The 24,995-nt window shown below is 41.3% G+C and overlaps 1 protein-coding gene and 1 long non-coding RNA gene across 5 annotated transcripts; both read right to left on the bottom strand.

Annotated features, from left to right (window-relative positions):
* Positions 1–91: 91 nt before the first annotated feature.
* Positions 92–15,170, bottom strand: LOC133503820 (interferon regulatory factor 4-like). 4 transcript variants are annotated; one of them, XR_009795844.1, is made up of 9 exons: positions 14,837–15,170; positions 13,653–13,839; positions 13,356–13,432; positions 13,133–13,271; positions 12,950–13,051; positions 11,940–12,317; positions 10,160–10,269; positions 4,027–8,677; positions 92–3,948 (listed from the first exon to the last, which is right to left on the bottom strand). XR_009795844.1 is itself a non-coding variant. In XM_061825770.1 (8 exons), exons 1-8 carry the CDS (start codon positions 15,032–15,034, stop codon positions 8,522–8,524), a joined length of 1,347 nt encoding a protein of 448 aa, XP_061681754.1. In that variant the 5' UTR covers positions 15,035–15,170; the 3' UTR covers positions 92–8,521. The 4 variants fall into 4 exon arrangements, 2 of the variants coding, with proteins under 2 accessions (XP_061681754.1, XP_061681755.1); XR_009795845.1 differs by having other exon boundaries at positions 92–7,620; positions 8,397–8,677; XM_061825770.1 differs by having other exon boundaries at positions 92–8,677.
* A 648-nt stretch (positions 15,171–15,818) lies between these two features.
* LOC133503557 (uncharacterized) lies at positions 15,819–24,619 on the bottom strand. The gene is made up of 4 exons (XR_009795764.1): positions 24,481–24,619; positions 23,349–23,471; positions 17,220–17,388; positions 15,819–17,148 (listed from the first exon to the last, which is right to left on the bottom strand). It is a non-coding gene; the product is annotated as an uncharacterized LOC133503557 (long non-coding RNA).
* Positions 24,620–24,995: the final 376 nt, after the last annotated feature.

The raw sequence follows: 24,995 nt of genomic DNA, 5'->3' as shown, positions 1-24,995 counted from the left end.
TATTTGTCTGTATGGGGGTCAACCCATTTTTTTTATCTCTACATATGAGTTTCCTTAAAATGATTAGTTTTAACAGTGAAACCATATAAATATATAATTTACCCATCATCTTTTAACATGCCACTACATTTAATGAGAAATTTGAACAAATTAACTCGGAGGTCTAACTGATATAAATGTTTGGATTTAACCAATAACCAATGCGACTTGCATATTTTATTGCATCTGGTGCGGCGGAGTATTTTCAGGCTTTTGTGGCCCACATCAAATAATGCGGCAATCTTTATTGGGCCATTAGAATGTTCTGTGAGATTCTGATAATGCTATGACATAACTGCTTATGTCTGTATAATGTGTGCCTGAGTCCAATATTTGAGAAACAAGAAACAAAACTGAGAAATATAAACTGTTTTCAACCACAGGGCATAGAAATCCTTACAAATTTAGAGTTTCAAAAAAAAAAAAAAAAAAAAAAAAAAGTCTTAAACCAGCCAGAGTGCCACTACAGTATTTACAGTATGTGCATTAGAAGTACACTGAACAAAAATGTGTAAATGTAACATCTCAACTTTAACTTCCATTTTGATGGGATGAACTTACAGATCTACAGTAAGACATTTTATATAGGTAAATCTGTGTCAATAAATGATTTTTTTCCCCTCCAGTTTTAATGGCTCATACACCTGTGGGGGGGGTTATCAGGCTAGGGAGGACACACAGCCAGGCGTACCGGCACTCCGGCCTGCTCTATGCCTTTCCCCCGTGGATTTTTAATGTACCACATAGCTGGTTGGTCTAGGTGGGGATGACGTTGCAGGTCATCATTGCCTTGTGATCAGAATAGAACCTGGCTCTTGCGTTGGGTCCTGTTGATAGTTGAGGGTCCCCTTGCTATCCGGAGGGGGTAGGGGGAGTGATGAGTCATGCTGGGTAGGGGGGTAAAGGTCCAGTACCCTTACCCTGCCCTTTGGAACTGGTCGGTCAAAGTCACTGGTAATGCAGTGACTTTGACTCTGTGCAGGCAGCGTGGGTTCAGTTCCCACTCAGTGATCCCGTCTATATGTTCCCTGTGACTGACTGTCCAAAGTGTAGTCTGCCTTTCACCCAAAGTCAGCTGAGATAGCCTCCAGTCCCATTGTGACCCTAACCAGGATAAGTGGTGTTGAAAATGGGTGGATTGGATCACTTGGAACCTTTGTGTGTGATAGATATCCCAAAAAAAAAAAAAGTAACTGTGTGTGTGTGTGTGTGTGTGTGTGCGTGAGGAGTGTGTGTGAGGACACGGGGAGTCCTCAGGTTACAACGTCCTCGACCTGCGACATTTCGACTTTACGACTCGTCTGACATTTTGTCCCCACCACCGTAGTGTTTCTGCTTAGCAAATGCATATTGCTTAACTCTGTTAGTGCGATCCTTGGGCACCCCCCGACCTAGCCTGGTTAGCAACTGATCCCTGGCCACCCCCCGACCTTGCATTGGCGACGACTGATCCCCGGCCGCCTCAAGACCAAGCCTCGGTGGCGCCTGGGCGCTTCACGACCAAGCCTCGCCGGCGACCTGTCCCTGGCCGCCTCACGACCTAGCCTCGGTGGTGACCGACCCACGGCCGCCTCCCGACCAAGCCTTGGCGGCGACTGATCCCAGCCGCTTGACCACGTCCTGGGAGGTCTTCGTCCGGGGACATCGCCTGCTCCTGTCTGGTTCCTGCTTCACCTTTGGGTTCCTCCTTGAGGACGTCCACCTGAATCGCCCCGTGGGGACCCTGGTGCTTGGGCCGACCTCCTGACGTGCCCAGTCGGATGCCTCCCTTTGGATGGCCACTGCTCTGAGCGGTGACACCTGTCACCAGTCACGGTTGTTTCACATTGGGACGGTAATTCGATTGTGTATTTGAGTTGGAGTTTTTGTCACTGGCCAGTTCGTTGTGCCCTGAGTTTGTGAGTTGCATTCACTTACAGTAGGGATCCCCACCACTCAAAATAGTGTAGTTGTTGGCGCAGCCATCCCGCGTAAAATAACTTTCGTTATTTTATCTTTTGAACGGAGGAAGAAACTCGCTCACTTCAGTTACCATGGAACCAGAAAGAGGAAGAACTTTATTGGCACACAGAACAGTACAGTGACTTGTGAGCCTTTCAACACCCGATCTCGTGCTATACAGACTGTTCGACTTATTTTTTATACAACTTATATGCTTACATACATTTTCACCATTGTCTGAGTCTTGCTCAAAACCTTCTGGTTGTTCAATATACAGTTCACAGTCAATAAGAGCATGTAGATATGCTGTCTTAACGTCCATCTGATGTATGTTAAGATCATGTTCTGCTGCCACTTGCATCAAAGCACGAATCAAAGTCAGATTTGCACTTGGAGAGAATGTTTCCTTGTAATCTACTCCCATAACTTGGTTATAACCTTTAGCAACATATCTTGCTTTGTAGGTCTTTGTCTCATCTGCATTAGTTTTGAGGGAATAGACCCACCAACTCCCAACTGTATGTTTACCTTCTGGTAGACGAGTCAATGTGAATGTATCATTCTCTTTAAGAGAATCCGTCTCCTCTCTCATACTTTTAGTCCAAGTGTCTGAGTTGGGTGAACTAATAGCTTCTTTGAAAGTTTGGGGTACATTCTGTAACAATAGTCTATATTATCTGTCAATATTTGGTCACTTATTTCAGATAATAATTAGAGAGGTACAACGGTGGTTTCCCATCTCTTTTAGGGTATCGAGACTCACAACCTCCTCCTTGAATCTGAATATGTTGGTCATCAGATGTTTTTGTCTGAGAAATTTCTCTTGTCTTTTTCATTCTGGTCTGTCATATCCGTACTTGACATGGAAGACTCATCTCTCCTTATATCAACATCATCATCACAAGTTATTGTCTGATCAGTCTGGGTTTCATGTTCAACAACATTCTTTGTAACAAACTTGACCAGTCTATGCTTCATGACCTTCTTTGTGTCTGGGTAATAGACTACATATGATGGACTATTTTTGTCATATCCCACAAAAATTCCTTTATCACATTGCGAGTCTAATTTCTTTTTGTCATGTCTGTATGCAATGCATGTCGAGCTAAATATTCTCATCCTGGAAAGGTTAGCTTTCTTTCCAATTAACATAAAGAAAAGGGGTTGTTTAATCCCATCATTGAAACACCTGTTGCGTATTACTGCAGCTGTCATTACAGCGAATGTCTATAACTCTTTTGGTAGGTTGCTTTCTATGAGCATGCACCTTGCCATGTCAAATAAGGTTCGCCAGTTTCTCTCCACCGTGCCATTTTGATGAGGCGAATATGGTGCGGAGGACTTGTCTTGTGTTGTTTTTGTTAAGCAAAGTTTGGAACTCTTTTCCTGTGAATTCTGTGCCGTTGTCTGTTCTAAGACACTTCACCCTTCCATAAGGAGCAATATCAGCGAAAAATCTTTCTGTCGCTATTACAGTGTCACTTTTGGCTTTCAGAAAATACACAAGTATAATACTTGAATAGTCGTCAGTAAATGCTAGCGTGTATCTGAATCCATCTTTAGCAACTGGATCAACAGGGCCAGCTAGATTGGTATGGACTAGCTCAAGTGATGATTTTGCACGTGTATCTGGCTCCCTATTCCTGGTTTGAACACATTTTTCTTGTGTGCAGATCTCACAACCCAATTTGGATTTATCCACTTTTCCCTTAATCTGCATCCCCTCTACAACATCTTGGAGTTTACAAACATCTTGATAATTACAGTGTCGCAGGATTCTGTGCCATTCCTGAATATCGTCACAACTGTCATCAGTCACATCATTTATCATTTATAGTCTTCAAATAATAGTCTGTTGTACTCTTTAATGTCAAACCTGATCCCACTTTGGTGAATGAGTTCACTGCGAACTTCCCTGAAGTTGACCGAAGCTCCATTGGTCGTCGCCACCTTTACGGAGAAGATGACCTGTGGATACGTAGGAATGTTGAGTGCCTTCTTCAGCATAGCTTCGATTCTCTTCCCGTCACGATCCACCAGAGTCACCTTGGCATTGCCTCTCTTCAGCACCACACCATTTCTTCTTGTGCCATCGGCCAGTTTAACTGTGTGATCTTTGCGTTGGAATGAGTCATTAAACCTTCAGAACTTCTCTATCTCCGTTATTATATGAAGAGTTTGAGAATTATCCATTCGGAGCTGGATAATTTTGGCGCGAGTTTCGTAAATCTGAAAAAAATGCTTATGTCTCGTTTTGAAAACAAACTCTTCATATGCAAAGTTGATCCAGTGTCGACCATGAATCCCCTGTGCTTCAGGCCAACAAGTTGAGATTCACTCACTTTGAATAGGTATAACTGCTCCTCACATTTGTCATCTGCTGCTTGTTTCGCATTGTCCCTCTTTTTGCGTCGACAGGATGCATCTTTGTGTGTCGAACTTTTACAATATCCACACTACTGTGTCCGTCTTCTCTGCCGTTCATTTGGACACACTTATGTCCCTTTTCGCCACATGTAACATATAATATCTTGACATGTTTCTTTCTCTGCCTCTCCAATCAGAGACAGGTACAGTCACTTTCATGATGTTGTCCTCAGAACCAGTGCGAAACTTTTCTGTGTCCTCAAAAGATCTTACTTTTGTCTTGAAGTCGGCAAAAGTTAAATTATCATCTCCTTGAGTGACATGGATGGAAAATGGCTTATAAGCCTCAGGTAGTCCTTTCAACACCATGGCAATTAAAAGTCCATCACTGAGTATTTCGTTAGCATTTCTTAGTGCTGTTATTGCCGTCTCAGCCCGAATAATATAGTCCATGACACTTTCACGCATGTTTCTGCAGGGATGTTAACTCAGTGTGCAGGCTTATAATACGGCGCTTTCCCTTACTGGCGCAATGGTCCCTTAATATCTTTAGGGCTTTTCTCCCGTCGTCAGTTGCCTCTCTAATAATAAGGGATAAACTCAATCATTTCGGCATAAGCCTCCTCGTTCTTCAGAGTATTCTCCTCCACGTTGCCCGCGGCGGGTTCCGTGAGAATAGTTTGTTTTAGCCCCAGCAGCAGCATGTGAGCTAACAGTTTCGTCTCTCACAGCTCATAGTTTCTCTCGACATCTCGCCTGGGCCCATAACATGTTGGCGCAGCCATCCGTCATGGAATAACTTTCATTATTTTGAATGGAGGAAGAAACACGCTGCTTACTTCAGTTACTATGGAATCCTAAAGAGGAAGATTATTGACACACACATTTACACAGAACAGTGCAGTGACGTATGAGATCACCTGTCAACAGTAGTGTTGAGCTATCCTCGTCACAGTGTTTCTGTGCCATCTAAGCTTGAATAAAACTATGCCTAACATCATGTCCTCGTCTTGGAGTCCTGCATTTGGGTCCAGCTCCGTATCGTATGGGGAAAAAAAACAGAATTGCTGATTTTTTTTATTTATTTTTTTTGCAGATTGAAAAAAAACAAATATGACACAACCACAACTATTCACACCCATTCCTCTGACACACATGTACACATCCTGGAAGAAAAACCTGCAAAAATGTAAATTATTTTTTCCTGATGATATGGGATGCTGTGTTCATTAATGAGAAAAGAAATAATGATAAGAAAAACAAAATTGAATCGTTTCCAGCAACTCCAAATAAACGTTTCTAGTATTTTACTTCTTTGTAAGTGTAGTTTTTTTTAAATTACCCAAAAGAAAAACAAATTTCTTCCCATAATTTCAAGACAGGTCTGACATTGTACAGCCACTAACAATGTGTGAAAAATATTTATTTCCTACATGCCCACATTAGAGAAGAGTGCAGACACTTTTTTACAGTCGGTGTGCACGTTTGCTCGGTTTGATTCAAAAAGTGGATGCTGTTTCATCTGTGCCCTCCACTTCCTTCAAGCCGTCTGTCGTGTCTTTGTCGCACGTACACAACACTGTGTGCACTGGGGTGTGGTCCACCAGGACAGTTACACAAAGGAAAAAACTTTTTTTTTTTTTTTTGCTTCAATGGTGAGGCAGATATTCTGCAGTTTGGGCCAACTGATTAAGCAATCACAATCCAGGTCCAATCCTTTGGTATAATTTGAATGCCATCTACATTTATACTGTGTATAGCTTTTATTACTTTGTCTGTAATTTACTCTTCACGCCCTGGCACCCCACAGATTCATTCAGAAAACAAGTTCTCATCGCTCTGCCAGGTTTGGTTGCAGATAAGGCGAGAATCCTGTTAGCCTGTCCTATGAAAAATAATAAATCGCAAAATGTGTACAGCTACATAAAAACGTTTTCTTGATGCCAAAGCATTCCCCCTTTGTTATATGCAGTAGTAGTAGTAAGTGTTGGATTTTTAGTGAGACTGGGTGGGCTGTTGTTGTTGGCGCTTTGTCTAAATCCATATGGGAAATTTCAAATGAATGCATTGCTTCATGATTAACGTGTGTAGCCATTCGCATATTTTTTAAGGAAATTCTGATAAAGTGGACAAAATTATATTAAGATGAAAAGGACATTGATCAAACTTAAAAGCTGTCAAAACGTATGAATTAATGACTCAAAATAGACTCATGCAAATCTGGCATTTTCATTTTCATTCATACGATTTCTCGAACTATCTGCACCTCCAGCTGTTTTGAGTTTGAAGAGTGCTTTCTTCACACTGTTTCTGCCGTTTCCATGCGTTCAATTTCAATCCAGTTATTCACCTTTCATCTCTAAATAGAGCTGATATAACTTTGCAACATGGTCAGTTTTTGTTTCCTCTGTTCAAAAGACTTGTTGGAACTTTTTGGAACTGGTAATATCAAACCTTCTTGTGACACTTTGTTGTTTGGAATTTTATTATTATAGTTAATAGTAATCAAATACGGATTGGTCTCAGGTTTCTTGTCAAATGTCAGTTATGCATGATCATGAAATTAATCTTACTTTCAATAAGTCTGATTTTTATGATTAAGCAAGACATCACATCAGATGCATCTCTTTTTATTTAACTGTATTCACAAAAACCCAACTTTCTATTTCTTCTTTTATTGCTTGCTTTTATTGGGCAGCACAGTGGGGCGACTTGTTACATCGCTGGCCTCACAGTTCTGAGGACCACAGTTCAAATCCCGGCCCCACCTGTGTGGAGTTTGCGTGTTCTCCCCGTCCCTCTACGGGTTTTCTCCGGGCACTCGAGTTTCTTCCCACAGTCCAAAAAGCAACCAGTTCAAGATGTACCCAACCTCCTGCCGGATAATAGCTGGGATAGGCTCTAGCACTCCCGTGACCCAGGTGAGTAAGTGGGTAAGAAAATGGATGGATAGGTGGATGGACTAATTCAGGGCGGCACAGTAGCCAACTAGTTAGTTCTGAAAAAACGGGTTCAAATCTGGTCTCACCTGTATGGAATTTGCATGTTCTTCCAGTGCCTGCATGGATTTTCTCCAGGTACTCCAGTTTCCACCCACACTCCAAAGACATGAATGTCACCTTGATTGAAGACTCTAAATTACTCATAGGTGTGAATGTGAGTGTGAATGGTTGCTTGTTTGTATGTTCCCCGGGATTGGCTGGCGACCAGTTCAGGGTGTAGCCTGGCTCTTGCCTGAAGAAAGCTGAGATAGGCTTCAGCATCGCTGTGACCCTAGCGAGGAAAAGCAGTACAGAAAATGGATGGATGGACTAATCTGGGTCCAACAAGTACACTGTTCAGTGTCAGTATGTATATCTTGGTTTCGAAGAGAAATCATGAATACATTGTGACTTTACATTTTAAAGGAGGACAAGTGGTATGTTTAGTTCAAGTAAAGTAAAACTTGGCAAAAGTGGGTAGGCTTGGTGCATGTTATGTTTCTAAAATTAATTCAAACATCATTCAGTTCTTGTCCTCATTGCGGTGGGGGTGGCACTTGTGTTATTTAAGAATCTTCCATTAACCTAGCATGCAACCGGAGTCCCCCAAGAGTGGGCACCTGTGGTTCAGTCGGGAGAGCAGATTGTCTCATGACCAAAGTGAATGTCAAACTGTCCTTGGGCGAGACACTGAACCCTCATTTGCTACTAGTAGGCCTGGGAGTGCTTTGCGTGTTCATAGTTGCCCATTGGTGTGTGAATGTGGATGAAAGTTAGGCTTGGTAAAGTGCTTTGGCCACTGGGATGGTGTAGATAATGAAAAGCCATGCACAGCACAAGGAGCATTCCACAAAGGAGCGCTTGCACTGACAGTTGAACCCAAAGTAAAGAGTTTTCAAAATGATGGGACTTTCCTTTGGATTAGCTTTGTAATTCACAAAGGTTTAACATCCTAAAAATTTTTTTTTTGTAAAATTCAAACAATGGATAAATAATGTTCACTGTCTGACTCAAGGCAGAATTTCCGCCCAACGTTATTCCTCAATTTAAAGACATTACAATACATACACTGTCAGTTTGAGAGTTCCAGATATCCATTTATGCGTTTGCAGTGTAGAAAAAAAATGTGCCTCCTGAGAATCAAACTCATCTTATGAGTTTGCTTTGTTGGGTGGCTCACAAAACTGCTTGGGTCACTCTTGCAGGCTGTGGTGCTGTGCAAGGGCCTTGTGATAGTCCTCCGAGAGGCTAATATGTTGCGTGAGTCCTGCATGCTCGTAGCTGCGGTAGAAATGGCCGCCTGTCTGCTGGGTGTTGTACAAGAGCTGCCTGGCGAACAGGGGCTCCACCTGTAAATAAAGCGTGGGTGTATTTGGTTGACCAGATGACCAATTACTATTTTCTGTCTATATGTCATAATTTTAAAAAGTCTTCAAATTGATTCCGGCACTTAACAAATGTATGCTAAAGACACTTGTGCTTGATGTTGAAACAAACTTAAAGGGGAAATCAAAATAAAATTGTGATCATTACACTTGTAACACAAGTAAGCAAAAGATACATTTCACAAACAATTGCACAATTTACATAACATTTTGCAATCAGTCATTTATAATTATTTTTTGTTTAAAGCGGAAATCCAGTGCTTTGCATCAACAGTGTATCCAAAAGGTCATGTAATATGTACCCTGTTTTGACAATGTGACGTTAAATCCTCTCATTTAATAGTGTTTTGAGAAGATTTTCATCGACAATTACGAATTTTCAGGGGCGCTGCCAGTTTCACGGGTCACATGACCTGTGCACGGATGTGACGTGTACCATGCCACAAAAAAGGCTCGATTACATGGGACAAATCAGCGCTGGGCATAATGGTGTCCCATGTAATCTAGCGTTTGGAACGGCACGGTACACGTCACATCCACGCACGTAGGTCATGTGGCTCGCGAAAATGGCAGCGCTCCTGAATATTCGTAACTTTCGATTAAAAATCTTCTCAAAATACTATTAAACGAGAGAGGATTTAACATCACATTGTCAAAATAGGGTACATATTACATGACCTTTTCGATACACTGTTCATGCAAAGCACTGGATTTCCCCTTTAAACAAAAAATAATTATAAATGACTGAATGCAAAATGTTATGTAAATTGTGCAATTGTTTGTGAAATGTATCTTTTGCTTACTTGTGTTACAAGTGTGCTGATCACAATTTTGTGTAACTAGTCATACAGTTTGATGAAAATAAAATGAAATGTACTTTAAGTAGTATAATTGTCTATTTGTTTTAAATGAGCATTAATTTCATTACAATGAGTTTTTTTGCCTGGTGTGTACCATCACAGTAGGGCGGCTCCATTGAGTCCAATACAAAGATACTCGAGAATGGAATTGGACATGACGTACGCTGACTTGGGAGGGTTTAAGGCTAATTCTGTTTAACTGCCCTGGAATTCACCACGCTGCCTCAGCAATATCTTTACTTTTTAGGACCTAACTACACATTTCACACGTTTAATGAATGTCGATGTGAAAATGCCAGAGCCTCAAACAGGAAATTGTGTCATATTTACACAGCCAGATTGAAACAAAACAATCAGATATGCTCATCATTAATTGTATACTTTTTACATGGCTCATCTCAATGATATAGAATCTGCAATTTTGACATTTTATTTTCATTTTTTAACTTGCCATCAATTTAAATTGTTCAAAAATGTATTCTTCGTATAACTGACTAAAAGAAGGCTATAATCTGACATAGTTTGTATGTTCGAGCCCTCTTGGATGGCTAAATATAAATTCCAGTGTGAGTTGTCACACAGTCACCTGGACACTGAGGGTTGCTCGTTGGGGATCAAGACACGCATCTCCAAAACTCAGAAGAACCTGGAAGTGGGTGGTCAGTGGTCGACCATGGAGCCCATAACTCTGCATTTCTGATCATCGAAACAGAGACAGAAAGTCACAGTAGTTCATTTTTAGTATGTAAAAGTCATCTAAGCGTAAAAGTTCGTTTGAGGTGTGACCTTTGGGGGTGACTCGAATGGAAACTCCTGGTCACAAAAACATTTGCAAAGCCACTTAGACTGATACACGCCTGAGTTGTTTTAGGATGTGGGCGGGGACACTGAGATGGCAGAGAAATCATGTGTGTCACATCATAAAGGACACCTTGGCAATGGGTCTGCCACAGCTCTTGAAACGTAACTTTGGGGAACTTTCCCTCGTAGGTTTTGGGCTCACATGCTGTCTTGATAAATGAGCTGTAGATGAGCTGTTCAAAAACTCTCAACTAACTTGTGAGAAAAGCCAAGAGTCCCGCTGACTCAGTGAAAGTTTCTCCGACCTTCCTGCGGTACATTAGAACCTTGAGTGTAATACTGTATTCACTCAGCCAGTGAAAAAGTACTGTCATTCAATTCTTGTTACCTACAAACATTTTCTTTAACTAAGCTGACCAAGATCAAAATTAAATTATTTAATAATTTGAAACTGCACATTTATTTAGTCATATGGTCATATTATTTATAATATAGGCAATTTAGTCTTCAATTTACATTACGTGTGTTTTTTGGAAGGAACCCTGAGTACTTGGGGAAAAGACTCACAAAGTCACACCCTAAAGCGACTTTTAAGCACATGGAAGAACATACAAACTCCACAAACAAGGACCTGAGCCAAGATTTGGACCAGGGACCACTACTCCATTAACACACGCCTACATTCACTTTTGTCTGAGGAAAGAATTTATAGTTGGTACTTTCACTTGATGAATCACACAACTTTGGGAAAAGGAATGTAACATTGAACTAATGATTGACCATGAACCACAAATGGCAAACATTTTAATAACTGTTGTTGGTGTAGGTGTCCAAGGAGAGGTTTATATAACTTCTATAATGGATAGTAGCTGTTGTGTGCAGTGGCCCCTTGCTTTTTTTGGAGAAAAAAAATGGGACCATTCCCAGGTGTAAATTGCAAAAATTGTTGATTAAAAATGTTTAGAATTGTTTAAACTCTAAATATATCCTGAACCAGGGGTGTCAAACATTGTAGTTCAGGGTCCTCATAAAGCCAATTGGATATCAAAAATCACATCACAGTTAATGTAAGACACATTTTAACACATATTAATAATTAGTATGAATATCATGATCATTTTTTTAAATAATAGATTTATTGATAAAATTTTGCTTTAGTTTGTCATCTGTGTGCATGGTGACTGATCACAGTGACAGAATTTTAAATCACAAGACCACCCCCTACCACAATGTTTTGAAGATTTTTTCCACTTTGAAATTCATCCTGTAGGTGGTATTGGACCCCTTAGAATAGATGAATTTTTCAGCAAATAGTCATTAGATGACCTTTTCAGAAAAAACTGCAAACGGCGAATCACGAATGGACAGGATTTGCGATATTCTTGCCTTATCGTGTTATCGTGAGCACGGCCCAAATTTTGTACATATCGTAACACAACTTGTTCTGTGATTCCCGACACTCTTTTCCATATAGCGACACCGAAGTCCAGTTCAGTCCTTTAGTAAACTGGTTAGCGAATGGTAGTACATAATACCTGAGGCAGGGCAGCCCTCTCAGGTCTCACCTGTGAGATAATCCTGTGTGTGTAATAGTTTACAGGCGAGCTCTCTCTCGAGCTTTTTAGGCTTGTCACCATATGGGCTCAGTCCGGTCTGCCAGTAAACTCTGCCCTCACACAGCCGCTGAGCGTAGAGTCCGTCTGGCGCCATCCAGCACAGCACACCTCTTTCGAAGGAGGCGAAGGGGCTGGTGGGACGCTCCTCTGCTCTATTGTGAGGTGAGAGGGTGTCCACAGGAAGCAGTACCACATCGCGGCCACCTGTGGACAAGTAGTGCTTATCCTCTGAAGAAGCTGGAGTGATGTGGCACCCTTCTGGGCTGAAGGTAGTCACCTCCCTCACCAGCATGTCCCGTAAATATACTGTGATATTTAGGCGTGCATCTGGATGGAGAAAATCACAATGGCGTACACAGTATCACATTACTGCTTGTTCTCTTCCTTATGCAAACACTATGAACAAATATGCACATCATACACTAAACAAGGTGATCAATCCTACGAGCAGCAGTCAAAAAGCCATTTTGTCAACCATTTTGGAAATGAGGTCATTGTCAGATGCCCTTCAGAGGCCAGCACGAAAGAGTTTCAGAAGGTTGTAAAATATGAATGGAGAAGCTACAAAAAGCAATTAAATCAATTATTAGTTGGTTCAATGAAATCGACCTTATTACCTTTTGACTGCTGTAATGACATCAACTGCCATTTCACTTGTATCATGCTTTTCTACCTTCAAGGTACTCAAAGTGCTCCTCTCCTCATCTAACTACTGATAGCACAGCATCAGGAGCAACCTTTGGGATTCAGTGTATGTACACGATCACAAACGCTGACGGTCGAACCCATAACTTTTTATTTGGGAGACGACCACTAAAACACCCAAGCCACGACGCCCCAGATTTTATTGTACCTAACAACACTGTGAATTGCATACACTAAATTTTACTTCTGCAGTTCCACTTCTAAACATGTTAAATAAATAACAATATTATAAATGAGATATAATTGTGGAGTACCTCGGAGTGCCTCTGCTGATCGGATGCTGGCGTCAAGACTAAAAGGTGAGGGCTGAGTGTCAGCAGGACCATAAGAGTAAATCGAGGCTCTAAGTTGGTATCCTACACACACAAACTCAGATGAAATAATATGCAATTGCAAGGAAGACTGATTCAGATTTTTTTTAATCATGAGCAATGTACCGTTATCCACGGATGGGTTCTGCCACGGCAGGCTGCGGGGGGAACATGGGTACTGAGTGAAGGAAAGCTCTGGGAAAGACGCATGCTCCTGACTGAAGTCTCTCCAGCCACATTCTGCAGTGGGAAGGTACTGTGGCATCTTTCAAATGAGACACAAGTACTTCAGCACATTCAAATAGTTCTAAAGTAGATTGACAAAGGTATACACACAAGAGACTACAACCTGCGTTTGGAGGGTAGGATAAGCTGAATTCATAGAATAGCTCATGGGACTCGCAGAACCGTCCTCTTCTCTGGGCCCTGAAAAGTAACAAGAGATGTTTGCTTCAAAGACGGGAACTTACTCCGCTCAGCAGAAAAAGTGACAGCATGGCAGAATCCATCTCTTTCAGGGGAACTCATCACTTAGACAAAACTTATAAATATCTAAGTTATGGATACCTAATTAGAACATTGAAATGGGTAATAAAGTAAATAAAAATTAATTAATTAATTCACAAATGTTTGAAGCAGAACCCACTTTTTTTGGCACCCTCGGGGATGATGTGGTAGACTTTGTAAGGGTCTGAGATGTCCAGTTGGCTGCGCTCCACTAATTCCTCAAAGTCGTTGCTCTTGTTGAGAGCACAGCGAAGACGTGTCTTCCAGGTCGGCGGGTCAGGCTTGTCCACCCCCTCCCGATACTTGCCTTTAAATAGTGCCCACGCCTACAGGGAGATCACCTTTATGGTCTTTAGTCTTAACATGACTTCAAATATCTTTCATAATCTCAATTGCTCTCCAGACTGAATTGTGCACCAATCACCGAGAGCTACAGTGGAGGTGTCCATTAAACAACAAGTCATATATACGGTAAATACTTTAGATTTCTAGAGCACGTCTCGCGTTACTCGACAAAAGACAGCATCAGAACAGGAATGTCCATAAACTAACAAATAGCAAATGAAAAATACACACACATGTATCTACTTTCTGGCCCACGATACTCACGGGAGAGCTGGAGCCAATCCCAGCTATCATCGGACAGGAGGCCGGGTACACCCTAAACTGGTCGCCAGCCAAACGCAGGGCACATGGAGACAGTCACACTCCCGATCACACCGAGGGGCAATTTAGAGTTGTTGCTTGTTTTGGGGATGTGGGAGGAAACCGGAGTGGCAGGAGAAAACCCACATAGGCACGGCACGGGTATAACAGAAGCGTGCTGCGATATAATATATAGTGTGTGTGTGTGTGGTGTGTGTGTGTGTGTGTGCGTGCGTGCGTGCGTGCGTGCGTGCAGTTTCAATGTTCCCCCGTGCCTTCGTGGGTTTTCTTTGAAAACGATGGTGGTTTGGAAACGATTTTAACGCATGATACGCACAATAAATATTGTGAATTGTTTGACAATAACCACTGCAGACAAGTTTTAATTCTGTGCTCCTCCACCTTTGAACCTTTAGATAGATAGATAGATAGATAGATAGATAGATAGATAGATAGATAGATAGATAGATAGATAGATAGATAGATAGATAGATAGATAGATAGATAGATAGATAGATAGATAGATGGTATGCATTAGTATTAGTTCATGTATTTCCATCAAAAGAATGCTAGGCGAGGCAAGAAGAAGAAGAAGAAGAAGAAAGGTCAACATTTGGGCAGAAAACTGCAAGACTTCGTGGCAGCCGTGCAGGAAGCCAGGCCAAGTGTGTTTGGTACCTTGAAAAGCGCGGCGTCCTCATCCCGGTTGTAGTCCTGCTTGCCGGCGTGTTTCCACGGTATCCTGAAGATGCTTTTCTCGTCGTTGTCCCATACTAAACCGGGATACTTCCCACAATCCACCTGCTCGATCAGCCACTGTCGCAACTTTCCGTTGCCGCTACTTCCGGAAGCACCGTAGTCTACCTCGGGGTTCATGTCTGACAAATTTTACAAATTTTCTGAGTAAACGCACGACCAAAAAGTCAGTCTTGTCACGTGCAAAACTTTTTTGAGCGTTGTCAACAAGCTGTCAGCATCACGTCGCTTAAATGGGACAAAGCTCGCGCCAAGGGGGGCGGGGCCGGTGGATGCTGTGGACGCCCACACACTTACATACAAGTTATACTTTACAGTATATAGTATAGTATATAGTAGATATGTATATACAGTATATATGTGTGCGTGTCGTACTAATGTGCCAATTTCTCCATACTCAGTACGCGCACACCCGTTGTTCTCGTTTTGGGTGTGCTAGTAGAACGTGTTACGAGTGAGAGTGAGACAAAATTGTGCACCCACAACTAGTGCACAGTCTTCCATCCTCACTAGAAACATCCAAGCTAGAGCTGGAAGTCACAATTTGATTTTAGTTCTTAAAGCTGCGATTCAATTTTGATTTCATGCTTTGATTGTGATTCAGTACGAAGTAGAAACATACAAATCATGCGATGACTTGTTGAATATGTTCATTTTAATCTCCACATGTGAACATTTGTGGTATCTATGTATATGTAGAGAGAGCGTGATAGTGATTGGATCATTTAGCAATGTAGTAGGATGTCGACTAAATGCTCATAGTATTGCACTACTCCCATACCCGCTGGTCTGCCTCCAGCGAGGCCACCAGTGATACACGGGGCAGGAAACCCCCTCCTGGCGTCCCGTCCACACCTACACGTGTAACTAATCTGAAACTATACCCGGGGAAAAAAATCTAAAAGCAACACTGTTGACATAAACCAGACACATTATCATTGAAATACAAAGTGAAATAAAGGGCACAGATTGAAGGAATATCATATTTTTATGGAGAAACAAATACAATGACAAAAAGGACAGGAAATCCCTTGAACTACTGAGAAAAATCTTTTCTTATCCACAATTTAATTGCTTCGACTGCTTTGAATTTGGAAAAACGTTGCGTTGAGGTAGTATAAAGTACAGTATAATCTGAATAAAGATTACATAAATAAGAGGGCTCCATCATCAGCGTGTTTTTCAGATGCTAGCGGTATACCAAAAAAAAAAAACTTTCACGGCATGTTTTGAGTAAAGTGTACACATTTTGGTTCTGAGCACTGTTCTGCTCACTGTCTATCCAGTTACTGTACATGTTTCTTTGGTTAAATGCTTGACTGGCATTGCGTGCTGTAGTAACAGTTGGGCCCAAGAAAATGTTAAAACATGAGATTGATGGGGTGTAAAAAATGCCAAACATAATGTTAAGTGAATCCAAATCTTAAATTCAAACCTCTGACCAACATCAGGACATCTGATTCCCTCTTCTACTCTGTAGTCATACTTGCTCTTTTTTTCCCAAGTGGGCCATACTTGCTAACGTTTTGAAAGGATCGCATTCCCAAAGTTGTAATTGTGTTTCATAAGTGCAAAGAAGACAACAGGGTAATATTTCATTACTTTTTAAAGAGCCTCTTCCAGCTAAAGCTTCAGTGACTGATCTATGCATTAAAAGTTTTTCAACTTCTTCCTCATCAGTGTACCACATTGGATGCATCCCATACTGGTTCGTCGATACGAGAGGCCATAGAAGAGCGGACATCTGAGTTACCCCCCCCCCCCAACGCACACACACATAAAAAAGAAAGTATATATCACAAAGCGTGTCAGAAATGCTTTCAGATTGGTTTCCTAAAACATACAGAATATTCCAAACCTACAAGTTCCAAGATGGTACTGCAAGCTGCAGTTTTTCACCATCATTGTCAGCCAGACGATCAACCGTGCTGGTCTACAAACAGATTTTGCTCTTTGCTGTATTTATTGCTCGAAAAGAGGTGAGTAATCTTGGAGGACAACTTGTGGCTGCTTCACCATGACAACGCCCCCATGCATCTGACAATTCCTTGTGCTTGAGCAACCTGGACACCCACCCAAACTAGTAACCTTGTTCTTCCTCTTTTCCAAACTCAAGGGGCAATTGAGGCGACATCAAGATAGCCGTGATGATGCAGCTGTATGTGTCCCCCCCAGAAGAATGCTTCCAGGAGTCCATGATGGCGTGGCAGAGTAGTGTGTTTGACTCCAGGGGGCTTACATAGAAAGGAGAAATGAATACTTTGTATGTTTGGAATTATTACGCAGTCTGCACACTGGGTCCTACTTCTTTCTGTTCTGTGTTCTCAAACTCTTCCAGCTGCCGCAGGAAGCCCAGGTTGAGGCATGCACATGGCTGGGCTGCCTTCACCGCTGACAGAGACTCCACCCTTCCTCAACCGGTCACGGTCATGTAGGCCCCCACAAGTGTCATACACCGGGACAATCCTGCAACACTGAAATAGAAACGCATAAGCCGTAGTTGGGGATTGAAAGTTGGTGAATTTGTCTTTCATACAAACATAAAAAAAATATCCCCAAAGTTGTGATAAAATACTTGCTCCCCTGTTCTCAGTGAGAGTTACAATGCACATCCAACCATATGAAGAACCTTTTAAAAAACTACTTCAAGCATTAAAAAAAAAATCCTCTCACACCTTTGACACCTTCTAAAAACTTTCTAAACACATTGTAAAGACATTTGAGCACACACAAAAAATTGTTGTGGCTGGCAGTAAGCCTGGCGCATGCATGTCACGGTGGGGTTGATTCCTCTGTTTCCCAGAGCAACCCAAATATGAAATATTTATGGGGAACAAATATATAACATGCGATTACTGCAATAACTTTTTGCCTTGTAACCACCACTTCACACTTATTGCTTGCACTCGCCACTTGACAAGACAGCCTTCCCCTTTTAGCCTTGAATTATGGATAAAACTGATATTGTCTTCGAAGAACTGAATCCTAGAAACATCATATTACAATTACTGCATAGAAAAAAATAAGTAAAACTATAATATAGTATAATATATAGATACATATATATATATATATATATATATATATATATATATATATACTGTATACAATATACTATAATATAGTGCTTAAAGTACTTTTTCTTGGTGAATTTGATTTGGTTCCCATCGCCAGCAATAAGTCGGACTCGTTTCCGGTGAGAGTTGGACTCTACCAAGCTTGCCCTTTATCACCAATTCTGTCCATAACTTTTATGCACAGAATCTCTCGGCGCACTTGAGGCGAAATGGGGGTCCGCTTTAGTGTCCTCAGTATTGCATCTCTGCTTTTTGCAGATGATGTGGTTCTGTTGGGTTCATCAAGTAGTGATCTCCAACTCTTTACTGCCCCTGTGACCCAACCTCAGCTAAGCGGTGGAAAACGAATGGGTGAATTTGACTTGGTTTGCAAAATAACACATGCGTTCTGGCTACCATGTTCAGTCTGTGAATGTCCACCACAATATATTGAATGAGAAAATTTGTGAAGAAAGCCCCAGTTATGCAATAGAGTTCAACTCTGATAATGACTTCCTTTCTTCATTCATTTTCCATTGACTATTTCCATTTCACAAAGAAAGCGAATGATTCTTTCAACTCTTAGTATCCTGCACAATGTACTCTTATTACAGGTTTTGTTTCCTGACATAAGTTGCAGCTATACAAAGATGTGTCAAGTCCTGAAGAAGAGGAAAATGTTTGAATTGTATAGTTAGTCAAGACTTCTACCGTATACTTTCTGTCGACCCCAGATTTTTGTGATGGAAAAAGTGTAACTGTTAACAAATCTGTCCAACATGGTCATCTGTTAAGAGCCACCAATGTCCTCAGAAAGGAGGCCGAGAGACAGCCCCTGAAACCAAGTCCCTTGAACCATGCTGCTCAGCACCGTTGTAGCAGGCTATGAAATCATCACATGGGCCCTAATGGGTGTTTTTTTGCACCTGGCAGCCAGTGTTTACACGCATGGCCCATAAACTGTGTTGTCCCTTACTGCGTTCATACCGTGGCTGAGAAAGTCCCTAAAGTCCTTTGGGACAGGTTGAGTTTTAGCAGTGGTTGACACGCTAGCATGTATGCAAAGATCCAATCCATGTCGTTTTACATAAGAACAGTGTTTGACTCGCTCCGTCATCAAAAATGCCTTTTGTATCATTTTTCTTTTTTGAATCATCACCAATGTCAAGACACCAGTAGGTAATTCTTCAGTCAAATATAACCTAATAAAACATGCTTGTGAATGTACAAATCGATCACCAACATTTAAATCAAATGAACGGACAGTAAAAACCATATTGTATTGAACCCATGAATCTACTTGGAACTGTCCTCTCTGAGGACCTATGGTGCTGTTTTCCCAGAAGTACGTTAGTCAAATTATTAAGTTGATGCAAATGAACCATGCGATTTACTTATTTGTGCAGAAAAAAAAAACGAGTCATTGCCACATATCTGAAAATAATTTGTCACATAAAAAAAAAAACACTCTTTAAACTGTTACAAAACAATCATGGATCATGTGTTATCAGAATCAGAAAGTGAATCATCTTTATTGGCCAAGTATAATAAAAACATGAGAAATTTGTCTCCTGTGGTTTGAGACACTACTATTATATTATGTATGTATGTATGTATTATAGCAAACAATTCCCAATCAAAAAAAATTGATAATTTAGGACATAAACACGTATGAATTGACAGTCATTGAGCAATGTAAGGGTCTAAATAATCCCAAGAAATGAAAAAAAAACCAACAACAAATAATTATACAGTTTGTACATACAGTCGCACAATACAGATTTATGTATTAGGACATTCTTAATCCAATAATTGGGGCAAACAATCATCTACCCAGACTGATTCCTAATTTGTCAATTAGCACTGTTTTCCATTTTAGAGAAGGTCCCCTTTTCTTCCAGAATGACTATGTATGCCCTAGTCCACAATAAAGTCCCTATAAGTATTGCAGATTCAATTAGTAAGAACTTGACTAACTCACATAGAACCCTGACCTTAACCGCATCAAACACTACAGTTGAACCCACAGTAGGAACTAGAATTTCAGGAAAAGACATTAAAGCAGCCCGTCCACTGAAAACATGGCAGCAACAACGCTGGGTAGGAAGAAAAGCAGTATTTGGGAGTAACAATGGACTGACTGTAGGACCGCAGAGGTCACTTGTTGGTCAAAAAAGCTCCTCAACACAGAGAAGACCTCTAAGACACCTCTAAGACAGGTAGAGTTGTGTCATGGATGGACAGGATGTGGGTGATGTTGTGAGAGCTTTGTCACGGGCATTTGTAAATGTAAAGGAAATTGGAATATCATATATATTTCTACCTTCTTACAAGCAATTACACTGAATGGGCTCCTACCTAATAATAGCTATTTCTGCCCAACAACACACACACTCCCCACGTCTCCAGAGCCAACGGCCCAAAAACTCGGGTCTCATCTTGAACTGAAAGAAAAACCGGAAAACCAATGTTTCTAAAAGAGTCTCCTAGATTGGCTTAAAGCAAGAAACAGTAAATGTTTTAATCAAATTTTGTTCTTCAAAAGGAAACTGAGCTTTTTTGACCTTCGGCAGATGTATATTTTCTCAGGGTTTGAAGAATATTTAAGAGGCCACCCAAACCCCTGACCCCTCTCTGACGCTAACACATTGAATCCTTCATAACTATTGGTACTTAATATGGAAGTTATCCAATGTAAATATGTGATGTACCTGAACTTATATCTCAGTCTTCTAGCTTGGACAAATCTAAACCATAAAATGTTCCTCAATATCCCATAATTGGTCTGATTTCTCATACCATATACACCCAAAAGATAAAATATGGAATCAAGACATCGAATAGATAATTTAACTTTCAGATTTCCCAGATAAACATCTGGAAGGATCTGCAGGAAAATTCAAAACAATCAAAACATTAAATGGTACAGAAAACAAAGGCCCTTGCAGGTTGCTGTAGTCAGTGTTTGAATTCTTCAAAACTGATCTCATTTATTCAATTCCAATGTCTTCCAGACGGATCAAAAAGCAATTGCAATGCAATTCCAACAATTTGGGGTTTTCCTTCTCAAATGTATCATTAGGCAGATCCCTTTGTTTTTCTCCTCACGATCACAGCTTCTAAGATGACTTCTTAATGTGAGCCATGTAATCGTAAAGCTTTCGATGTGTCTGCAGCTCACACCCTGACGTTGATTTGGGATGCACAGTGGAACACCACTTGGAGGTTTAGATTTAGGCCTATACGGGGTCATGGGACTGATGACAGCGACATTCCAACCGTACAAAGATGGTCAGGAGCATGAGGGCAGAAGAAAGCTTGACTACAAATATTTGGTGTCAGTCTGGGAGCCCACTTTTTGGAACCGAATTAATAGGTATGAATTCATTAACACTGATATCATATTTTGGTTAGCCAGTTTTTCATCACTTCACATCCAGAGGAAAACAAGAAATTAAACCCTAAGAAAGTCACTGGCAATGTTATCAAAAAAGAAAATTAAGAGTATGGTGGCACGGTGGTGCAGCTGTAGAGTGTTGGTCTCATAGTTCTGGGGACCGAGATTCAAATCCCGGCCCCGCCTGTGTGCGGTTTGCATGTTCTCCCTGTATTAGTGTGGATTTTCTCGGGCACTCCAGCTTCCTCCCACATCCAACAAACATGCATTAATTGGACACTCTAAATTGCTCCTACAGTAGGTGCGATTGTGAGTGCGACTGTTCTCCATCTCCATGGGCTCTGCAATTGGCTGGCAACCAGTTCAGGGTGTACCCTGCCTCCTGCCCGATAACAGGTTGGATAGGTTCCGGAACTCCTGCAAACCTCCTGAGGATAACCGGTTCAGAAAAAGGATGGATGGATGGATGGATGGATGGATGGATGGATGGATGGATGGATGGATGGATGGATGGATGGATGGATGCTTTTAGCTGACCTCCACAGTAGTCAGATCTCATGCCACAAGATCACCTCAAGGAGATCTATTTTAGTACACCTGGGGTGCTTGTTAGTAAGCTGCAACTTTGTCATGCCCAAATTGTTATACTTAGTTTTGAGAAATTCAATTTATCATTGCATTTCTGGAAAAGGTTGCTACATTTCAGAAACATAACTTTGTGGCATCACCTCTGTTTTCCAAATGTTGTGGTGGAATTCAACTGTAAGTTAAGCTTCAACATTGATAAGATCGAGTTTACAGAATAATATGTATAATACATAAATAGATGGAGAATAATGTAAAATATGGGTGACCACTGAGAAATGTTTTTACTTTCAATGTTGCATGATCTTAAGTTGATCAGAAGTAAAGTTTTTTGTTTTTAGAATTGCTGGTGGCTGTAATGTCTCAGATGTTTTGTTTGAATTCGCAATTACCATAGTATCTGAAATGTGGCTAATTTAATGTCATTGTATTTCCAGTAAATGCTTCTACATCTTCCACTGAGATATTTTTAACCCAGCTCAATTGTTGTTGCGTTTTGTTCCTGTGTGCATTTCTGGGGGTGCTACAGCTCAGACGCACTAACGGGCAGTGGAGGTGTTTACAATAAGCAGCCTATGAGAAGATCTGAACAATTCTCAAGAAGCAACTACCAGGGTCTTTTGATACACAGTGTTGCGAAATTCACAGTCCATTTTTCTTTCTATTCCGTTTCAGGTATGATTCTGACTCATGTGAAGCCATCACCGTTTGACAGCTTCAGGATTGCAGTTATTTGAAACCGATCATTCCCTTGGCTATGGGTCATCAATTGGTATTGGTACAAATTAAAGGCCTTCGCAGTTGCAGCACAGCGCCAGTTGGCAAGTTTCTTGAAACAGGATCTGTTCTTGAAAAATCACACAGAGGAAGGCCTACTACAGTACTACAAACACTGATGAAAACACCAAACTCGCAGAGCAGGTACACGCGCAAAGGCAGAAAAAGTCAATCCGGAGGGCTGCACTGGAACTCAACGTTAACTAAAGCTTGAATAAGTGGATGCTTCAAAGAGTAATAAAACTTTACCCCTACCAACTTCCGGTTCTTCAACATCTTGAAGTGAAAGATTATGATGGTCAACAGGCAAAAGCTGCATTGGAGCAGTCTGCCAGGTGTCCAATTCGCAACACTGCTCCAATGTTAATTGGCAGGCCAAGTGCAAGGGAATGATATGCTGACAAAAAACTGTAAAGAACTCCCAAACTCAAATGGACTCACATCTGTCCAAATGTTACCTGAAATGAAATGGACAAAATCCAAGCGTACAGTTGAGTGAATATTGGAACTCCCTGAACTGTTGCAATGAGCAAAATGAAAAGTTCCTGTTTGTGTTGAGTGCGCATGCTACATGTCTCACATGGATGTCAGATGTTTTATTTAGGTTCAGGTTTGATACCTTTTAGGTACTTTATTCTTCAAGAGTGTCAGAAACATCCACCTTCTGAGCCGCTTATCCTCACAAGGGTTGTGGGACTGCTGTACCCTATCCCGGCTGTCACCGGAAAGGAGAAGGAGAACCCTGTATCGGTAGAGACAAACAACAGTTGCAGTCACAATCCCACCTATGGGCAATAAACCGAGTGCCCAGAGAAAACCCATGCAGGCACAGAGAGAACTTGGAAACTCCACAATGGTAGGGCCAGGATTTGAACTCAAGTCCTCAGAACTGTGAGGCCGACACTCTAATCAGTTGCTCCACCGTGCCGCCTGTATGTCAGTAACGTACATGGAAATTCTCTCCAGTAGTTGGAGCTGCTCTAGTATGACATACATGAGACGACAGTACAGTGAGTGGACGAGTAATGTATGCAATATAATGATAATTGGCCTGGCAGAATATGACAACAAATTCAAGACAGAAAACTAGCAGCATGTGACAGTTCTGAAAGCTCCGTTCTTCAGAACTGGTGGTTTTGGCCATTGGTGAATCGAAAAATCGTGTTTAAAAAAATGTGTGATTATTGGGTTGAATCCTGAGGACTGTTTACATGCTGCCCCTCAACAAGAGGGTAGCAGTGACACATGCTGGTATCGTGCATAATAGAGTAACTGACTAGCATTTCCAGTTATTTTTTCCCCAAAGGGAGAAGGAGGTGAGGTGAAGTCATTATTCAATATTTACTGGTTTTAAAGGAAACTCGAGTTGTGGCACTGAAGTTAGTCTCGTCAAGTTCAGACAAAACTGTCTACTACTAGGTTATTCTAACAAAATAAAATAAAAACCACAAACTAAATTATGCTTGTTATTACTCTCTTACAAGGGTCGCATGTGGGTCACACCGTCAACTGGTCGCTACCCAATCGCAGGGCACGAAGGAAAAAAACAAAACAAAACATTTGTACTCCCACACACAGATAAAGGTCAATTTATGGTCTTCAATTGACCTAACGAGCATGTTTTTGGGATGTGGGAGGAAAGCCAAGTCATACGTAAACATCTTGACATGCTGTCTGAGTTGTTGGAAATAAACACACACACAATAATAAATAAATAAACTAAAAATTGAATTACTAACCCTACAACTTACGCAGGAGACTTTGCTTAATTGTTAACCCAGCGAGAGCAGCAATGGCGACGTTATGTGCAAACCCAGGAGGACGACCACCGCCATGCACTCAGTCTGGTAACGCGTCAATATTTGCTACTGCAAAATGTTTGAGAACGCATTGATGCGGTGAAGTGGGTAGCTTGCAAAAGAAAGGAAATCCCCTTGCGTGCCCCGGAGGAAGTGATTCGTGTCTTATTGGTTTTATGTCCACTAGATGGTGCAAGTGTATCCGTGTAGGCCACATCAAGGAAACCAAATGATTGCTCAAACGCAAAACAGCAATACTTTCAACACGTCTAACTAAATTCAATGTGACACCAGAGAGAAATTTGTACAACTCTACGCAGCTGGAAAGGGATCTAGAGATATTGCCAAGCAGCTTGGTGAAAAAAGGTCCAGTGTTGGAGCAATGATTAGAAAATGGAAGAGGCGAAACATGACAGTCAATCTCAATTGGAGTGGAGCCCCATGCAAGATATCACCTCGTGGGGTCT

Source organism: Syngnathoides biaculeatus, chromosome 7, assembly GCF_019802595.1.
Source record: "Syngnathoides biaculeatus isolate LvHL_M chromosome 7, ASM1980259v1, whole genome shotgun sequence".
Taxonomy (NCBI): Eukaryota; Metazoa; Chordata; class Actinopteri; order Syngnathiformes; family Syngnathidae; genus Syngnathoides; species Syngnathoides biaculeatus.
Note: the sequence above shows the minus strand (reverse complement) of the source record. Positions and strands in the feature narration are given on the sequence as shown.